General features: G+C 33.7%; 1 protein-coding gene across 3 annotated transcripts in view; it reads right to left on the reverse strand.

The window, feature by feature from the left end:
- The window catches only part of LOC145292015 (uncharacterized), a 176,427-nt gene that overhangs the window by 43,134 nt on the left and 112,000 nt on the right, over window positions 1-21,293 (reverse strand). For all 3 annotated transcript variants that reach the window (XM_080138012.1, XM_080138011.1, XM_080138013.1), the window contains one exon: window positions 9,413-9,642. In XM_080138012.1, the coding sequence (XP_079994138.1) occupies window positions 9,413-9,642 (230 nt within the window). The remainder of the gene's footprint in view (window positions 1-9,412; window positions 9,643-21,293) is intronic.

Consider the following 21,293-nt stretch of genomic DNA (forward strand, 5'->3'; position numbering starts at 1 on the left):
AAATTTGGAATTAAATTCTGTAAATTAAAACAGTTTACAACAAATTAAACTAAAAACATTTCCTTTGAGGAGATGAACCATTTATTATAACGCCATCGATTAAGGGGAAACAAAAGTTTTAATTTTTTAATTCCTTGTCGAAGATAAATTTGTCCTAATTTTTTTTAATTTACAGAATCCAAATTTTCATTTATAATATTGTTCTATCTTGTATATTGAGTTTTTTTTATCTGGTTGGGACTGTCTCACAAATATTGATACTAATATTTATATGGACTTTAATTTTACAGTATTATACAATCTGTAATCTGAAAGTATTTCAAAATTTCAGTAAATTTATAAAATATATCTATATATCAATAAAAGTGCAATTGTCTGTGTATTTGTATGTGTACATTTCCCTACCAAACTACTCTGTCAATTTTCAGTCTACAGACTCGAAATTTGACATAAAGGGTGTTGAGATTTGGGAAAATCTTTTTAATTGGGCTTTCAGACAGAAATTTGGTTGTCATAGGGTTAAAGTTCAACCATTTGCCCTTCGAAAACTCTACCAAATTCCACCACCAATTTTGGGTCTAAACACTTGAAATTTTAGATGTAGATTTTAGATTTTGGACATGGGTAAAACATTTTAATTCAATTTGAGCCCAAAACAATAAATGTTAAGGGGTCAAAATTGGGGTCAAAGTTTTAAAAAAATTGACCTTTGCAGTCTATCAAATTACTCAGCCAATTTTTGGTCTAAACATTTGAAATTTTACATAAAGTGTATTCAGACATATGACAAGCTTTTTAATCAGTTTTTGGCCAAAAATTTGTCTGCCAAGGGGTCAAAGTTCAAGCGATTTGACCTTTGCAGTCTAACAAACTATTCAGCCAATTTTGGGTCTAAACATTTGAAATTTTACATAATGGGTATTCAGACATGCAACAAGCTTTTTAATAAGTTTTGGGGTTAAAATTTGGCTGCCAAGAAGTCAAAGTTGAAAGAGTTGATCTTTGAAGACTCTACCAAACTCCTCCACCAAATTTGAGTTTAAACACTTGAAATTTTAGATAGACATGAATCAAACTTTACTATATATATGTATATACAGATATACATAAAGTTATGAACAGTACATAGGGTCCGAGCAAAGCCAGACTGAACTGCTAGTCCACATATAAGGAGCCATTTATCTTATTGTTCAGGCAATTTACAATGTTATTGACTTTTATATTAAAATACATCCTTGTGGAGCTCCTTCTTCCTGTGTTTTTGTGTCTGATAGAGTTGGCCCGATTCTTACTTTAAAACTTCTATCAGATAGAAAATCTTTTATTAGGATATGTAGTCTGCCTTTTAATCCAAGATTATGTAGGTATCTTTATATCTTGTCGCCATGTTGTATCATAAGCTTTTTCTAAATCAAGAAAAAATAGCTATTGCATGTTCTTTTTTAATGAAAGCTTCTTGGATAAAGGTCTCCAATCAGATTATGTTGTCCAGTGTTCCTCTTTTGTTTCTAAAACTACTTTGTATGTTGGCAATTGAGCCGTTGGTTTCCAGATACAAGTTCAGTCATTTATTTATCATTCTTTCGAATGTTTTGCAAAGACAACTTGTCAATGCAATTGGTTTGAAATTTGGTGGATCTGAATAGTCTTTCCCTGGTTTAGGGATGGGAATCACGATAGCATGTTTCCAGTTATTGGGTAGTTTTCCCTAGGACCATATTTTGTTGAGAGTGTTTAAAAGATGCGTTATTGATTTGGGAGGAAGTTGTTTCAGAAACTCAAAATGCATTTCATCCACACTGGTAACTGTATTATGTGTTTTATTTATGGCTTTTAGGAGTTTATTTTTACTAAAAGGATAATTGTATTCTTTGTTGTTTGAGTTGAAATTTAACTTGTTTATCTTTTTTTCTGTATCTTGTTTTGCCTTTTGGAAGGATTGGCTGTAATTTTTACTGGAGGAATTGTTTTGAAAAGTTTCGTCGAAAAGATTCGCAATATTTTTTGTCTCCGTTATTTTGATGTTGTTTTGTAGGAGATGATTAAAGGGAAGGGTGAGTTTTTCCCCCAAAATTTCCTTACCATGTTCCGCACTTGTTTGGGGTTTGTATTTGAGTTTATTTTATTTTTATAATCTTTCCATAATGTTCTTTTTGCTTCTCTGATAACTTTACGAGCTATTGTTTTTTTTTGCTTAAAAAGATTTAAATTATACTTTGTTGGTTGGGAGTTGAATTTTTGTAAGACAGCTTTATGTTGGCGAATTGCTTTCTGGCATTCGTTGTTAAACCGGGATCTTTGTTGTTTGTTAATTCTGCTACTTTTAGGTATACATTCATGTACAATGGCTAGTAAAGTTTTAGAGAAGTATTCTATGGATTTATTTGGGTTTTCCTCCTCTGAGAATTTTTGTTGGTATTTTTTTTTATATTCCTCCCAATTTGCTTTTTTTATTTTCCATTGGGAGAGATGGGTTTTTGTTTCTTTCAGATTTGTTAAAATCACTGGGAAATGGTCGCTACCCCATGAATCTTCTAGAATCTTCCGTTTGTGGTCCATGAAAATAGTGGGGTCACACAATGATAGAACTAGTGCTGAATAGGTGCCTGAAGCAGGATGAAGAGAAGTGTTGGATTTATTGTTCAAGACCATCTACGGCAACACATCAAAGGCTGTAAATGACAAAGTTCTCTCTGATTCTCTCTCTCCTCTGATCTCGAGCGCGTAGTTCAGTGGGGGAAGATGTGGCTGGTTACCTTTAAGGCATCCAAAACCAAACTCCTATCCTTACATCATCAACGCTCTGATCCCCATCTGACATCAATTGTGATTGATGGCTCTCGTCTGAGTGAGGCCCCGTGTTTTGACAAGCTTCTGGGTTTGACCTTTACTCCTGATCTGAAATGGAACACATACATCAAGTCTGTTGCCAAGGTCGCTGGAAAGATGGTGGGATCCTTCTACCGCTCCAGAAGATATCTCACTACTGATGCAATTCTCTATCTATATAAAAGCCAAGTATGTCCAAGGATGGAATACTGCTGCCATATCTGGGCAGGAGCTGCTAAAAACAGGCTATCCTGCCTTGACAGAGTACAAAATAGACTTCATGGCTTAGTGGGGGATGCCCTTTTCTCTACCCTGCAACCTCTCTCCCACAGAAAAGACGTTGCGAGCCTATCCTTGTTTTATCGTTATTTCCATGGCAGGTGCTCGTCTGAACTCCAATTTCTGGTCCCCCCTCGCCAATCTTTCACGAAAAATACCCGTCTAGCTGAATCCACTGTGAAAAATTTCCCCCACTCTATATCTGTGCTTAAATCAAAACGCGGATTCCATGAACAAAGCTTCTTTCTTAGAACTGCACGCCTGTGGAACTCTGTTCCGTCTGCCTGCTTCCCACCGGACTACAACTTGGATGTCTTCAAGTCCAATGTTAACAAATTCCTAATGAACCGCCCCCTTAAGTAAACACTTCATCAAATCTCCACACTAATGTAATGTACTTGCAATAACCCTTATCCCTGAGTGGCTTCCGGGCCTTGATAAGTGGTGATCACTGAGTAAAAAAAAAAAAAGTCATTGTCGTTAATAATTTTTATAAGATTTTTTCCTTTCTTATCCACGTATGCAAATCCCCATATATCGTTGTGACTATTAGAGTCACCTAACAGTAAGAAGGGTTTATGTATCTGATTTATTATTTTGTTCAGCTTTGTTTCGTTTATTTGATCCTGGGGTGGGATCTAGATAGTGTAGATATTTATAGTTTTGTGTAGTGTAGCTGCTGTAGCAATGGCTTGAATATTAGTTTTTAGATCTATTTTGTTTTATTTACATTATTTCTAATAAGAATAGATACCCCTCCAGAGGCTCTCTGCTGCGTATTGTGGATGTGGTTGTATTGTTTGTAGTTTTTTATATTTATTTTATCTTCAGCTTTTAAAAAGGTTTCTTGGAGACATATGATGGCTGGTTTGTTATAAGAAGTAATAAGTCATTTATGTTGGCTTTTAGGTCCCGGCAGTTTCATTGGATGATTTTTTGGGTTATGATTAGATTTTATGTATTTGTTTTTAACTTTTGTTAGTTGTTGGTGTCTGATCTTCGATCTTCCATGTCTATTTCCTCAAATCTGTTTTGGATGAAGTCTCTTGGTCTGGAAGTTGAACGTTGTCCATTTATTTTGGTTTTAAGTTCTTTGTTGGTTGGTGGTTTGCTTCTTTTTCCTTTATGGGCACTTTTTGGTGTCTGTTTTTTTTTTTTACGGTGAGATGGGTTGTTTCTGTGGCTGTTGTAGCACTTTGGGTCTTTTGGGTTGAGTTTTGGTTTGGGAGTTTTGTTCAATTTTGTGATCTTTATTTTCAATGTTGATTTGTTTTATAGTTTTTTTTAAACTCTTTAATTAGTTCTCTTATTTCATCGAGTAATTTCATAATATCTTCAGGTTTGATATTTGATAAGTTTACTTTTGTTGTTTGATTATTTGGTCCAGTGGTATGCTGTATATATATATATATTTTTTGTTATTTCAGAGTATCTTGTATTTTTGACTTGGTTATATTTTTGGTATATTTTATTTTAATAATTTCTTTTTCTTTCTTCCATTTGTCGCATTCTTCTGAGTTTGCAATGTGGGCTTTTTGGCAGTTAGTACATTTTGGCTCTTTTTGGCAATCTGTATGGGTCTCGTTTTCTCCACACCTCATGCATACTGGACAGCGTGTGCACCGGTCTTGTTTGGTAGTTGTAGCATCTGAGGGGGTTTCGTATGTATGGTTTATTGTTTATTTTTCATACCCTATTTTGATGTTGCTTGGGAATTGATGGGTGTTAGAATGTTGGAGTTTATATCCATAGTTTCACCATATTTTGGTGGGAGGATAATTTCATATATGTTGTACAATACCTGTCGAGAGTATGTTAAATTGTTTCATATGTGTATTTACATTACCCGTCTGAGGGTAGGTAAAATTATTTTAAATATGTACTGTCCTAGCAAAGGTAAAATTCTTTCATATACGTGTTGTAAATTACCTATCCTAGGGAAGTTACAATTATTTCATACATGTATATAATACCCGTCCTAGGGTAGGTAAAATATTCTTTTGCTCGCAATATCTAATGATACAAAGACATCAAAAATTCCTCTTTCCTAAGAATAACAGGTATGTTCAAAATCAACTACCTTTTTCTCATTGCTTTCTACGATCCCAAGCAATGCCGGGTAGCTCTGCTAGTAAACAATAAAACGAATTCACTCAGAAGTTTTGAAAAGTTGAAAAGTTATTCTTTGGTAAATATCTTTTTAAGTCCATATTTCAAAAGATATTTATTAAAAAAAACTCCTGATTTTTATTAAATATTCCCTCTTACATGGGCGATCTGCTGAGTCTGTTAGCGCAAAAAATCTTATTAAAATAAACAATAAAACTTAGTCACGATTATTTTTGGCAAATAATTAAAGACTGAGACTTTTTTTCAATCCAGTGTGTCACATTTTTGTAAAAAAAAACAATAAGTTTATTTCTTTATTATTAGAATAAAAAATAAAACAAATTTAGTCACAGTCACAACTTTCTTTTGAGTTTTTTTTTGGCAAATTTTACAAGTGACCTTTTGAATTTTGTAAATAACAATGTAACACTAAAAAATCTTTGTAAAAAGTAGAAATCCTTATTATTGACTACTGCTTGTTTTTGGTTTGTTTTTTAAATTAAACTTGAAACTTGACGTTTCTTTGACTAACGTTTCCTTAACAACTTGATGCTTCTTTGACTAACGTTTCCTTAACAACTTGATGCTTCTTTGACTAACGTTTCCTTAACAACTTGATGCTTCTTTGACTAACGTTTCCTTAACAACTTGATGCTTCTTTGACTAACGTTTCCTTAACAACTTGATGCTTCTTTGACTAACGTTTCCTTAACAACTTGATGCTTCTTTGACTAACGTTTCCTTAACAACTTGATGCTTCTTTGACTAACGTTTCCTTAACAACTTGATGCTTCTTTGACTAACGTTTCCTTAACAACTTGATGCTTCTTTGACTAACGTTTCCTTAACAACTTGATGCTTCTTTGACTAACGTTTCCTTAACAACTTCATGCTTCTTTGACTAACGTTTCCTTAACAACTTGATGCTTCTTTGACTAACGTTTCCTTAACAACTTGATGCTTCTTTGACTAACGTTTCCTTAACAACTTGATGCTTCTTTGACTAACGTTTCCTTAACAACTTGATGCTTCTTTGACTAACGTTTCCTTAACAACTTGATGCTTCTTTGACTAACGTTTCCTTAACAACTTGATGCTTCTTTGACTAACGTTTCCTTAACAACTTGATGCTTCTTTGACTAACGTTTCCTTAACAACTTGATGCTTCTTTGACTAACGTTTCCTTAACAACTTGATGCTTCTTTGACTAACGTTTCCTTAACAACTTGATGCTTCTTTGACTAACGTTTCCTTAACAACTTCATGCTTCTTTGACTAACGTTTCCTTAACAAGTGAGGCAATTATTTTTTCCAATACAGTGTGCCAAATAATTGTTTCAGTCTTTTAGAATTTAATTAGATGTACATAAAATCGTGTTTAATTTTTAGTGGTGCATAATTAATAAAATCAATGCACGACTAATCTAAAAAATAAATTTATATTTTTTACAAAGATTTTTAACGAAAAAAAAGAAAAAAAGAGTGGCACACAAAATTGGAAAAAAAAAAAAATTGTTTCAGTTTTTAAGTAGTTCATTATGTAAATAAATACTTATCTACTTACTATCTGTTTAAGAGAGAATATTTAAATAATTTTTATTTCTTTAAATACATTTTATATGAATCTAAAAAAATCTAATGAATCTAAAAATATATTTGCCAAAAAATAATCTCTCGACTGAAACTTGTGAGCAAATTCATTTTATTGTTTATTTTAATAATACCATGACAGATTTTTACAATATTTTGTGCTGATAAACCAAGTACTTTGTCTGTATCAAAGTTGCTTTAATAGTAAATCAGCAGCAGGAGCAAATAATCATACATAATTTAGTCATGCAATTTTAGTAAACCCTTTATGTCCAACCAAAATCCAGCACGATTAAATGTCTGATTTGGGTCCTGCTGATTCAATGTTGGTTGCTTGGTTGTTTTATGGCATATCAACCCGTTTCAGGTTATTTAATGCCAAATCCAAAGATTGAAGAAAAATTTTTTAATAGAATATATTTGTTGTTTTCAAGTCGGTTTCTATTCAACCCACAGTTGGGACCCTAACAGGTACTACCACACCGGGTCAGAGTGGACCTGGGAGCAATGGAAATTAAAAGGTGGCTCCACACTCCCCAAAGCCCACAAGCTGGGGCCTCACCACTGGATATAGTTTAAGGTCATATCCAGGACCCCTGCCGATTCAAGTAATTTTACACGTTTCTATATGACAAACAGCATGAACAGTCAGTCGTACAATGATTGAGAATAATTTTGATCGTACATATTTAGTAAAACCCTAAATTAATAAACGTAACATTGGTTAAGGGTTATGATGTTGGTGACATCTATCACTTCAATTGCTTAATGTAACACAAAACTAACATCCACATCTACCATTATAAACTTACACAAAAACACTTTATTCTAAGTTCACAGTCAATTTTGAGACTCTTTTAAACAATTATTTAAGTTGTTATCTATATACTAATAGGATAGCATGTGTATTATTTATTTTGTGTGTCACACTTACATCCGAGTGACTGTCGTTTAATTGTTATGGACTTCCATGGGCTTATATACATATTTTTTTTTCACAAGTTTTGGTTTCGGTTCAAGCTGATGCACCAAATTCATATGGATATATTTTTATTTAGGAAATCACAACTTTATAATATATAAAAATTGATAGAACATTAATTCTATAATAATATATACAAAATCTGTAAGAATTAAAATATCATTAAAGCGTACTTTACGACTGGGCTATGTTGGGTGTCCTTGCTAACTTAGATAAATACTTTTGCACTTTGAACAAAATAGCTACAATAATGTCAGTCTCCATTTATGCTGAACCCACTCAAATTTGAGAGAAAAACAAAAATTGTTATCAATGGGAAAACAATGGTAAACGGTTGTTATAATAATGCAAAGTAACTTGCAGCAGTTATCAAAAAGGTGAAGAGTGCTAAATATTTTAGGAGACTTGTCCCTCAAATTCCAAGGAACACTACTTAATATTGCCAGTGAGCAATCACTGATAATGAATCATATAAAAACCCCTAATGACTAAATACTACTACTACTACTGTTGTGATATTTTATAGCTTTTATTTCTTTGAATAAATTGTTACTTTAATAAAATTTTATAAAAACAAAATTAAAACCTTTGTTGCATAGATGATAGCACAGGAAGTCCACACACAGACATCAGTTTTTCAAATGCTAATTAACAAAGTTGTTTTAGTATAGGAAATTATTTCCCACAATTCATAGCCAGTTTTCATACAATCTATTACTTTTAGTATACAATGGAAAATCTCTTAAATGATAGTTATGTAAATACTACAATTAAAACGAATTTCAGGATTTCAGATTCTGTAAACTTCAAAGAGATATAAGAATATGAACCTCTAATTAGATAAAATACCAATTACTTTCTGTGTATAATCAAAATCTTATTGTATATAGCAGGTTCTTTTCTAAAATCATAGTATCAGTATTTTGATAATCATCTTTTGTTTTTGTTAAATCCTTACATGCCTTCATGCCTTACCTGGAGTGATTTTCATAAAAAAAGAATAAAAAAAAAAAGAAAGAAAATAGCTAAAAGTAAATAGTTATTAAGTCATCTATGATATAAATCTCACCTGTCTGTTTAAATGTATGTATGTCTGCCTTAAACTTTCCACAGAGGTGATGTATTTTCACGAGCTAGGTATCATTTTGAAGCTTGACCCTTCAGACGACAAATATCGAAAAATTGGCCCAAGACATTAATAATTCCTTCACCCTCAACTGGGCACTTTTCTACAGGGAGGGGGGGGGGGTCGCTTTTTTTCCGCCAATATTTTTCAAAAGTCATCCCCTCTTTTTGATGGACACAACAGCAAACACGTCAGATTTTTTTTCTTTTTCTTTTTTCACGTTTTCCTCCTTCGCAGTATGCTTGTCTACTACCACTTTTTTTTGTTTTTTTGCTCAACACACACCTCCAAAAACCCGGGCAATGCCGGGCACCCAGGCTAGTTTATTTATAAAGTACAAAACATGTCATACTCCCTCCCCAACCTATAAACATGCTAATTTACATAAATTTCATTAAAAATTCATTTGAAATAAGACGGGTTATTTATTGCATACACAAAGAAAGAGAAAAGAAATCAATCCGAACTGAAATAACATTTACTTAAATGTTACTTACAAAACGGCTTTTAGAAGGAAACACTTCCTTGTCATTATCTCTTCTTTTCTCTTGTGTACTTTCTTTCAAGACAGCTTCCACATTTTCTTGTTCAACATCTTCTTCGGCTTTTAATGCTTCCATTTGTTCTTTGTCTTTTCTTTCCTTTTCCAATTTCTTTTGTTTTTCACGTTCCATTTTCTCTAAACCTTCTCGAATCCAAGCAGGTAAATTCTTCCTTTTAGTGGCATCTATAATGACAACGGCATGAACAAAAAACTAGAAATTGAAGAACAAAGAAAAAAATTGCAAGATTCACTTGAAACAAATTCATCTATTTGGGTTGGCTAACATTATATTTTTAATTAGATTACAAAAAAAGTTGATGCAAATTCAGCAGTCACAAGAAGTGTTACGAAGAATATCAGTTGATTATTTTATCTCAAACTATAAACTTCTGGGCTTAATCAGTGTTACGCTAAAACCATTATAAATAGAAATTCCTTGACTGAGACTTACTTCTCTCTCGCTTTGGCAAGAGGAAAAGTTAAAATCTCAATAATAAAGAAAATATTAATTTTTTTTTTTATCTGCAGATGATACTTTTTGTTAAATTGTCATGTGACAAAGATGTTTACATTAGAAAAATAAAACATCTTAAAAAAAATTGAATCAGTTTAAAATTCAAACATACAATCTTTTTTCCACCGAATACTTCATAGAAAATGCAATCTGGTAATTAAAAAAAAATTTTTTTTTTTTAATCTTCTGGGCTCTGTCGAGACAAGATAAAAAATGGTTGCCTCCATGAAACCACAAGATATGCATGTGCAATAGGGCAGGTCGATTTTGGAACCCCGGCGAGGCAATGGTGATGATGGTTGAAAAATTGAAGCGATTAAAAGTTTTTCGGTGAATTGTTAAGAACGTCCCGTCATTAAAACAATCCGTACTATAATGGAATCATTATTTAGAATATGTTTTAAACTACATTTTTAAATAAAATGAGTGAGGATAATGAATTAATAAAATAAATATTAAGTGCAAAGACAAAATTATGTTTTTTTAAATAATAGCAACCAAAGTTTGCTTTTTTATTTCAGGAACTTTTTTTGGGATGGAAACATTTTAGATTTCAGTTGCAAAACACGCTCGTTATTGAAAATTAACATTTGTTTATTATTTAATTTGAAAACATTACAATTTAGGCTTAATTATTTCGAAAGAAAAAACGAAAAAGACTTGTTTAAAATATATATTATCATATTTCAAGTGTCTGCAGTGAATTTAAACATATTTGTTTTACCTTTTTTAATGTGTTTTTCTATTAGGTTGGTTAAAAAATAATGGCATTTTTTAATGTTCAAATGAACGTCAAAAACATTATTTTTGCACCAACCTAATATTTCACATCAAATTCTATTTGAAATTTTTATTAAAATATGGTAATACTCCAATTTTATATTAAAAAAAAAAAAAAAAAAAAAAAAAATAGTCCATACAATTTTATTCTACACATTCTTTACAAAACATAACCATGTAAATTTTCAAGTTTTTCTACTGAATAAAACATACTTTGCAGAAAATTAGTGTCAAATTTTTATTTCTTTTATTTTTAGGGAATAATTGTTTTTAAGCAGTGTTTTTCTTCTAAAATTATAGTTTTAAATTCAGATAACCCACAAAGATTAATACGAGTAAATAAGGAAACTCCTTTAAAAGGTTTTTCGTTATTTGTGCATCTATGTTATTGTGCTAAAATAACTTTATTTAGAAAGCCATTCTTAATATGGGAAGGAGGTTGTATTGTAACTATTCTGTACTTTCACCTAAAAATTTAATAAACAAAAATTTCATAAAAATTAAATTTAACTTGAAAATACTATTAAAACTAGCATATTAACATAGAGGCACAAGCACTGTTTTTTCAAACTCTAAACACTTATTTAAAATGGCACAGCTACAGCAAGAATGAATTTCTTTATGGATAAATTCATGTTATCGAAGGAGGAGCTAAAGTCTGCTAAAAATGTCTAAACTATGCCTCTGATTTAGTTTGGTCCTCTCTCTTCAATACATCTAATTCAACTCTACCAAGTTTTTCATTATTTCTTATAACTAGCACTTATTTTTTTACATATGAAACTGGAAGATAGTCTAATACAGTTTCCTCCAGTTATAATCCATTTATTTATTTTACTTTTCAGATTATAATGTCAGTAAAAGCACGATGTTCAGTTTTAACCTTTGGTTCACAAAATTTGCTGGTTCTACTTGTCATTTGGATGAAACAGCACCCCCAATTTCACGACAAGTCATCCAGTTTAGTTATTTCCTTGAAAACAGTTATCCCCACTTAAAAAATAGTGAGATTTCTAAGTTAATTGCCAAGGAAATAATTAGTATTCGGCAAGCAGTTAATCCACAAATACCCTTGCTAAGATAACATTATATAGGACAGAAGGTCAATATATTTTGCTATAAGAGGGCCAAACAGATTGACAGCAATCTTGCAGCAATCCAAGTGAAAAGAACGAAGGAACAGCTAGACAGACTGTTTGATATATCTTCTTGCAGCTGTAAACTTTCTGCCTTGAGATGTGATGACTTTGCAGTAAAGTGCAAGACAGAAAATTGTCAAACAAGCACATAATCTGCACTTGTCCTCCTATTAAGGAGGTAAAATTCTATAGATTAACCTGCAATTATGTTCCTTTTTTGTGGAAAATAAAATAATATATTGGTATTTATTATGTAATCTGGCTCTATTATTAAACATGCAAATTTTCCAATTTTCAGGTTGCACTAGAAGAACTGCCATTTAGAGCAATTTTTAAATTAATTGATGGAACAACGAAAAGCCTAACAACATTTACTGGTCCTTTGGTGAAACTTTGTATCAATAATTATCAAGATTTGCTTTTTAAATTTACCTTATTTTTTAAAAATTTAATGTATTTTAATTATATACGTATATATTGTCTTTATCTCTTTCAGTTCCTTGCAAGCCTTCTTATGTAGTTCTTAAAATTCGACTAAAAAAATTGGAAAGCATAGGCAATAGAGATTTCTTAACAGAAGTGAGGATTTATTTTTACTACTGTAGAAGTCAGAAGAAAGTAATATACTTAATATCTGTAATTACCATATGCTCGCTTGTATTAATAAAGTGGCCTCCATGATATCCATACCGGGTGCTAGTGCACTTACTGATCCACGCTAATTTTTTTTTTTTTAAGCAATTGGATTTTTGTGGTATGTTCTTTAATTGAATTTTAAGGTTGAAGTGTGGAGTACCCTTGCCTCCTCATGTTGAGAGTGGCTTTTTAAATAGTAACGTTATTTACGTCTGGATCACTCTCTGCATTAGTATCCTATACCAAACCACCAGATATAGCTTATATTTAACTTTCACTATATTTGTGACTGAAATATACAGTTATCTTAGCTGTATTACTAGGGCTATTTTCTAAATAGATACAATGCTTTAAGCCTGAACTAAATGACTGCCTATAAATATGGAATATGAATCACCATGAACCAATTGTTTCTCTTATAACTGAAAAAAACACCTGACAGCTAGCTAAGAAATTCCAATATACATTTTACCTCCAAGGCGACTGCGCTTTTCTAACTTGCATGCTTAAAAAAAAAAACAAAAAAAAAAAAAAACGACCAAACCTTACTTGAAACTCTACCTCCTAATGGAAATCTACTGTTATTTGTAAGTTAATAACCCCCGTCTCTTGAAAGCTAATAATCTGCTCTATCCCCCCAAGCTTCCACTAAACTCCTACATTGCACACGCCTTTGTAGTGGAATTTAACTTCCAGCCCTTAACCTTCACATGCTAACTGCTTAATAGTCATCACTAGACATCTATACATTTCTACCTCTAAGACATGCATTAGAGTTCATTCTTATCCAGTTAGGTACTTAACAGCCAAAGTATGTACTTAGAAGCAAAGCGACCTGCATTAAATAACTATGTCTCCTCCTAGATAGTTTTGCAACGATTAATACGAAACTGAACCGATACTCCTTGTTATACAAAATGTCCCATGACTTAACTGAAAGCTGAAATTATCTTCCTTTAATAATAGACACATACTTTATACCTACAACTTCAACTTATTCGCATCTATTGAAAACCTGCCCATATATCTATTTACCAAATTACACATGATGCAAAACTTACCTACTGTTTTATCCATACTGTATTGCACTTACATCTTAACCCTCCTGTCATCTAAAATATACTGAGATTGGGCACAACTCTTAGTTCAATTTTTAATACCTACTCATACTGTAACGTTACCTAAGCTAACATATAAATAAAATAAAGGAAAAGCCTCAAACCACATTAACTCCTAACAAGCCTGCTTACAAACTTAGTTGCTTACACTGCATGAGCTTTACTTACCCACTTTATCCAGTAACAATGAAATAGCAATGTCCCTTAATCACTTTGAGGAGTGTAACTATTCAGCAGATATCTAGCCTCTACAAACTGACCCAGTAACACTAACTAACCACGCAGGGTCGCAGAAATACCTGGATTAGGACCCAGGTGCAGAGCAAACCCTCTCAGTGCTGACGGACCCAATAGATCTTCCCAGATCATCCATCTAGGAGAAGGAAAACTCTGAAACTAAACCAGAGGGGAAGGAGGCCTCTTCAGTCTTGGATGACAACCTTCCTAGAGCTGGTGACTCAAACAAATTACTGGTTTGCAAACCTAAACTGCTTAAGGAGTAGATAAGCTCTATCACCTGGCTTCCATACTCCTTCTTTGCCTATTAGTCAGGTGCAGAGACGATATTACAGTGATCCGACAGAAACACACAGTGGTAGATCTTGTTTCTTGTCTAAGGCAATGAACGCCGTTTTCCCCACTCCCGACACATCCAACCCCTCAAAACTGGGCACTTGGGAGTGCTCGAGTGTCACATATGCCTGTGCAATTAGATTGGGTTGACCTTCTTCTGATGGGTTGAGGGTACCGGATTGACAGTTCCTGGTTGCTGTTTTCGACTGATAGTACAGGGACCCTAACTCTTTGGTACCGCTTAGAGCGGCTGCTCCATCAACAGTTGTATAATATTGGGATGTTTGTAGTGCCATGTCGCGCATGGAAAGGGACCCTGCACTTATCCCCGGTGGGCTTTCCTGACAACACAATCCTAGTTGAAGAAAGGTCAGCTGATGGTCTACTTGTGTTGCATGTGTGATACTCTGCATAACCTCCTGTTCAGCTCCCCCTTACCTAAACTGAAACTCTTTAAAAAATATGATGACAGTACAATCTAAAAATAAGCTTAAACCAGGCTTAGGGTCAAACAAATCCAACTTGCCTCCTCCCTTGAGGCTTGCATTCACGAACATCCGTGGGCTTAGAACTAATTTAGCTGATGTAGAAGCATTTCTCCTAACAAATACCCCGGATATCTTAGCACTAAGTGAGACTAACCTACACTCCTCCACCCCCTCTAACTACTTTAACATGACTGGATATCTCCCACTCTGCCGTAAGGACTCTGACAGACATATGCACGGACTTGGAGTTTACATTTGTAATACCCTTCCCTTGACTAGAGGAACAAACCTAGAATTGGACAATCAAGCCTTTATGTGCTTTAGACATAACATTCAACACAACATTAGCTACTTTTATTTTCTCTACCGCTCTCCCTCGACCCAGGACTGCACCATAATAAACACAGTCTCTGACAGCATAGACACAGCACTTCCCCCCGACACTAATGCACAAATACATGTATTTGGTGACTTTAATGTCCACCACAAAAACTGGTTGGGATTCTCTACTTACACAGACACAGCGGGCAGCACAACACATCTATCACAAATGGTTACATTCCCAACCTGTTTCCCGGATCACCAAGAACAACACGCATCACTTCTAGATCTGCTGCTGACCACAGTTCCCAATGATTATATAACGAATGCCGACAACCCACTTGGGAACGCTGATTATGCAGTGATAATGGTTGAAATCACCCTAAACTCTAGAGCCAAAACTGAAGAGCCAGTGCTCAAAACAACGAGATATTATAAAAAGGCTGACTGGGAAGCCATCAGAGATCTTATCGGAGATGCCCCATGGGAAAATATTTTTTCTCTTCCTGCTGAACAGTGCGCAAATGAAACCACTGAATGGTTCAAAACTGCAATTGAAGCACATGTTCCCATGCGGAAATTTTATAGCAAGCCCACTCTCCTCAATTGTTTACTTCGACTTGCGCAACTGCCATTGCTTAAAGGCAGCATGCATATCGCAGATTTAACCGACATAAGTCCAGTTCAAACAGACAGAAGTACATAGAAGTTAGAAGTAACGTTAAGAAAGAAATAGCGATAGCTAAAAGAGAATTTACTGAAACCACTAAAAAACGCATCGAAGCAAAGAAATTAGGAACTCGTGACTTCTGGAAAATCTATAACAGTGTAGTAAATAATAGGCAACTGAGAAGGCTAACATGCTTGCCAGTTGGTTTGCCTCAAACTCCACACTGGACCCTCTCAATCACCCCCTACCTGACTTTCCTATGCGGACAGACGCCACGCTAGACGATCTGAAAATCACCCCTGCTCAGGTGCATGCTATCATAAAAAACCTTGACACTTCAAAAGCATGTGGACCCGATCTCATCCCAGCTGTGCTATTAAAAAAGTGCTCAGCTGAAGTAGCTCCGGTTCTCTCCAAACTCTACAACAAATGCCTTAATGAAGCTTGCTTTCCAGGCTGTTGGAAAACTGCTTCTGTGGTACCAGTTTACAAGAATTCTGGTGAAAGAACGGACCCAGTAAATTATCGCTCCATTAGCCTCCTCCCACTTTTTTCCAAAATATTTGAGACCTTAATTAACCATGCTCTAGTCCATCACCTTACAGATGCTAAACTTCTGACTGACCAACAATATGGATTTAGACAAGCCCGTTCCACAGCAGACATCCTAACTGTAATCTCTGAACGTATATACCACTCACTGAACAAAGTCGGGGAGGGCAGAGCGGTAGCTCTAGATATATCTAAGGCTTTTGACAGGGTATGGCATGAGGGTCTCCTCAGGAAAATTAGATCATACGGTATCACTGGTAGAATACTAAACATAATTAAATCCTTCTCAGATAAGAGAAAAATCCAAGTTGTCCTCGATGGTCGGACATCTAAACAATATGATATAAATGCGGGAGTGCCCAAGGGTCTATCCTTGGACCTCTATTGTTCCTAATATTCATAAATGACCTCCCCAACAAAATTGTCTCTGAGATGGGTATATATGCTAATGACACCACACTCTATAACAGGCACGACAGAAAAACAAATGAAAACATATCTAAAGAAATGGCAGAAACACTAGAGGATGACCTCCAATCTGTAGTGGAATGGGGACAAAAATGGATGGTCACGTTCAATGCTGCCAATACTAAACTAGTTTCCTTCAATAATTACAAGAAACCTTCTCTACCACCAATAGCAATGACCAACGACACTTTATCTGAGAGTACATCTTTCAAACTCCTTGGCCTAATGTTCACAGGAAACATGAGTTGGAACAATTACATTCAAAGCATTGCCAGGGCCACTAAAAAGAAGGTAGGCTCTCTCTACTGTGCTAGAAAATTACTAACACTCGAAAGTATCCTGTACATTCGCGCATGTATGGAGTATTGCTGTCATATTTGGGCTGGTGCATCTGTTACTAGTCTCTCGCTCCTAGACAAAGTTCAAAAGAGAGTCGCAAACCTTATATAATTTAATTATTGAGTCTTTGTTTGCACCCCAGTCTGTATGAGCTACTACTTTTAAGAGTTGGATGGCTTTGTTGCATTTTTGTTTGAGGTATTTAATATGAGAAATGAATGTTAGCTTTTTATCGAAGATGATGCCCAGATATTTATAATGATCAACTATAGGTATAATTTCATTATCCAGTTTCAGTATTGGGTCATGATGCATTTTCCGGATTTGGCAGAAATGAATGGCTTTTGTTTTTTCTTTTGAAAATTCAAACCATTTTTTGTTGTCCATTCATTTATTTTGTTTAGACACAGTTGTAAATGGCCTTCTATTCTTGGAATATATTTTGATCTATAACAGATCAGGAAATCATCCACATAGAGGACACATTCTGTTCCTACATTTATATTTCTGATGACGTTATTTAATGCAAAAAAGTGTGACAGACAGGATGTTTCCTTGTGGTACCATTTCTTGTTTTTTACCTAATCGTACATTAAACTGTCTATTATTTATAAAATTTTTCATACATAGTTTTTCCATGATGTTCGCTTTGATTCTTTAATGTTTTTACGAGCTTTAGCTCTACTGTTTTTATATTTATTGAGATTTTCTTTAGTTGTTTTCTTTTTTGAGTTCTGAAGGCTACTTTGCATTTTTCGTCAAACCAGGGTTTATTATGTTTTGGGGAGGTAGAGCTTTTTGGAATGCATTCCGTTGCAATATTATACAGTGTATTAGTAAAATGTGTGATATTATTTTGGTTTGGGTTATTAACCAATGTTAATTTAGTCCGGCATAAATTTTGGAATATTTTCCAATCAACCTTCTGTAAGTTCCATTGTGGTATTTTGTTTTCTGGCATTGGATCATTGTTTTCAAGTGTAATGGGAAAGTGCTCACTTCCATATGGATCTTCTAGTACATCCCATTTGTAATCCAAGGCAAGTGTTGAATCACACAATGTTAAATCAATTGATGTGAATGTACCAGTTTCTGGGTGTAAATAAGTGTGTGTTTAGGTATAGATTTTCGTTATTATATTTTCTATAATTTTTCCCCTTTTGCTTGTTTTTTCACTTCCCATATCTCATTATGGTTGTTTAAGTCTCCCATAATGATGTATGGCTTTGGAAGCTGCTGTATTAGTTTGCTCAGATCTGTTTCTGAGATGCTTTCATTGGGGGGTATGTATAGTGAGCAAATGTTGATGGTTTTGTGGAGTGTTACTTTTATTGCAGTAGCCTGTAGTTTGGTATTAAGTTGTATTTGATTTTGGGGTATGTCATTTCTAATAAGGATTGATGCACCTCCAGAGACTGAGTCCAGTATTGTGTATATAGTTATACTGATTGTAGTTTTTAATTTTTATATTGTCATCCTATTTCATAAAGGTTTCTTGGAGACAGATTACTACTGGAAGTAATTTATCGAGTAGAATAGTGAGCCCATTTAGGTTTGCCTTTAGACCATGACAATTCCATTGGATTATATTATTGGTTTCATTTCTATCCGGTATGATTCTGTGTGTCATGTTTTGTATTTTAGTTTGTTATTTGGGTGTTTTGGGTTTAGTTATCTTTATGTTTGCCTTAGGTCCTTGGCAGTCCCATTGAATGATAGTTTGAGTTTTTTTTATTGTGGTCTGTCATTTTATTTGTCTGGGGGTGTTTTGTGTTCTACCTCCATCTCCTCCAGTGTTCCTATTTTGTTTCCTCCTCTTGAGGTTGATTGGGATCTAGATCTTGGTTTGTTAATTGTTTTTTCCTTAGTTTTCGTTTTATTGGGTGATGGTGTTGTTTCATTTGATTTGTTTATAAAGGTTGTTTTCATTTGATTTGTTTATAAGGGTTGTTTTCATTTGATTTGTTTATAAGGGTTGTTTTCATTTGGTGAGTTTTTTCTTTTTCTTTGTTTGATTTAATTTGAGTTTTTTGGTTCTGTTTTTTTTTTTGTTGTACTCTCTTTTGTAGACTGATTATTTCCAGAGTTCAGGATTAGTGTTTTAATTTCTTTCATTAGGTCTTTCATCTCTTTTATCAATTGAGATATTTCTGGAGGATTTTTGTATAACTTTGACAACTTTGATTTGTGTGTATTTTAGCATTCTTGGTTACTTCTGAGTATCTTGCGTTCATAATTTTCCTGGCTTCCGAGAAGGTTATATTTTTTGTGCACTTTATTATTGTTATTTCTTGTTCTTTTTCTTTTAGCCATATTTTGCATCCTTTGAAGTCAGCTGAATGGTTTTTACTACAGTTTTTTTTTTTTGCAGTCACTATGTTTTGAGTTTTCACCACATCTTACACAGATTGGTGATTTGGTGCATTTGGATTGGTGATGTCCAAATTGTTGACAATTGTAGCACCTTAGAAGGTTTGGGATGTATTTTTCAACGTTCACTTTTAGGTATCCAATTTTAATCTCACTTGGGGGATTTGTGGAGTCAAAGGAGAGTATATATGTATTTGTCAATATAGTTTCTCCATTTCGTTTTATTCTTATTCTTTTTACTTCTGTAACACTTTGGGATGATAGATTAGATAAAATTTCCTCAGTCGAGCAATTTGATGGTTCACTGCATCTAATGACTCTTTTTGAGGAGTTTAGGTATGGGTGGGGATAAGTTTTAATTTTGATATTTAAAAGGTTTGCCAAATAAGAATTTCTTTAGCTTGTGTTTTTTGTTTCAATTTTTGATAAGTATGGTGTTATTTTGCAGTCGTTTTATCATTTTGGGCTTTATTTTTTGAGAGAATTTTTTCCATTGTAAAAGGTGAAATTTTATTTCATTTTTTTCAAGTAAAGGTAACTTGTTAAAACCTTTTCTTTGTAAATTTCTTATTTGTCAAATAATTCTTTTTTGTATCTTTTTTTTTTCTTTTGCTGATTTTTCGTGTTTAATACGGTGGTTAATTAATAGAAGTTCAAAGTCTTTACTAGTAAATTCAGTCCCATTGTCTGAGCGAATACATTTTACAGAACCGTACGTGGCAATATCAGCTAAATATTTCTTAGTGGCGAGGATAGTGTTGGATTTGTTTTTTAGAAAATAAACCATAATTAAACCGGAAAAATCATCAATAAAGTTCAAAACGTACCTTAGATTATTTCTCCCCATCGGGCTGATCGGACCTGCTAAGTCACAATGCACAAGTGAGAGAATTTTTGTAGCTTTTTTTGTCTGGTGTTTTGCTTATATCTTTTGTCATTTTCCTCTGTGCACACACATCACAATTTGGGAGATCGTCTGAAGGTATTATTTTCATGCCTTCGACTACATTTGGTAATTTTTTAAATATCAGCTGTATTGCAGTGTCCTAGAATTTTATGCCAGGTTTCCAAGTCGTGAAAGGCAGTTTTTGATGGAACCATACTTTTTAAATAATATAGTCGACCATTTTCTTTAATGTCAAATACAGTTCCATTGGGGTATATCAATTTTGATTTATTTTGGCCAAATTGTATATTCGCGCCTTGTTTAATTGCAGCCTGCATGGAAAATATGTCTTTCTTAAATGTAGGTATGAACAGAGAATTTTTTAGAATACAGTTACAGATTTCGCCTTTATTATTTTTTAGGGATATTTTAGCATCGCCTCTTTTCAAAATTATATCATTTATTTGACTACCATCGGCAAGTTTGACAAAATGACTTTGAGGATTAAAGTTTGAATCAAAATTAATGAAATCAGATTCCTTGGTGATAACGTGCGCTGTAGCTACAAGGAGATTTTTACCGTTTGTGGTATTGTCAAAGTTACATGTGAATAGAAATGTATGTTCTTCCTTGAAGTTCTCAACGTTTTTTACGGAGTCCATTTTAGAGTGTTTATATCGACATTGGAAACTTTTGTGGTTGGGTCGTCCACAATTATAGCAGATAATTTTATTCTTTTTCTTGGGAAAATTACTTTAGGAGAATTCGTTGGGGTGAGGTGCATAATTTGGTGGTGTCTGCTTTCGAGAACTTCATAATATTGTTGGAGTTATTATTGTCCCGGGCACAACGTTAAACTGCGACCATTTCTACCTTACTAACCAAATTAACCAACTAATACCTAACATAATATTTCCAGTTTTTATAAGAAAAGAAAAAAAAAAAAAGGTAACTTGTTAAAACCTTTTCTTTGTAAATTT

Source organism: Euprymna scolopes, chromosome 13 (assembly GCF_053919585.1).
Source record: "Euprymna scolopes isolate OS-2025 chromosome 13, ASM5391958v1, whole genome shotgun sequence".
In the NCBI taxonomy this organism is placed as follows: Eukaryota; Metazoa; Mollusca; class Cephalopoda; order Sepiida; family Sepiolidae; genus Euprymna; species Euprymna scolopes.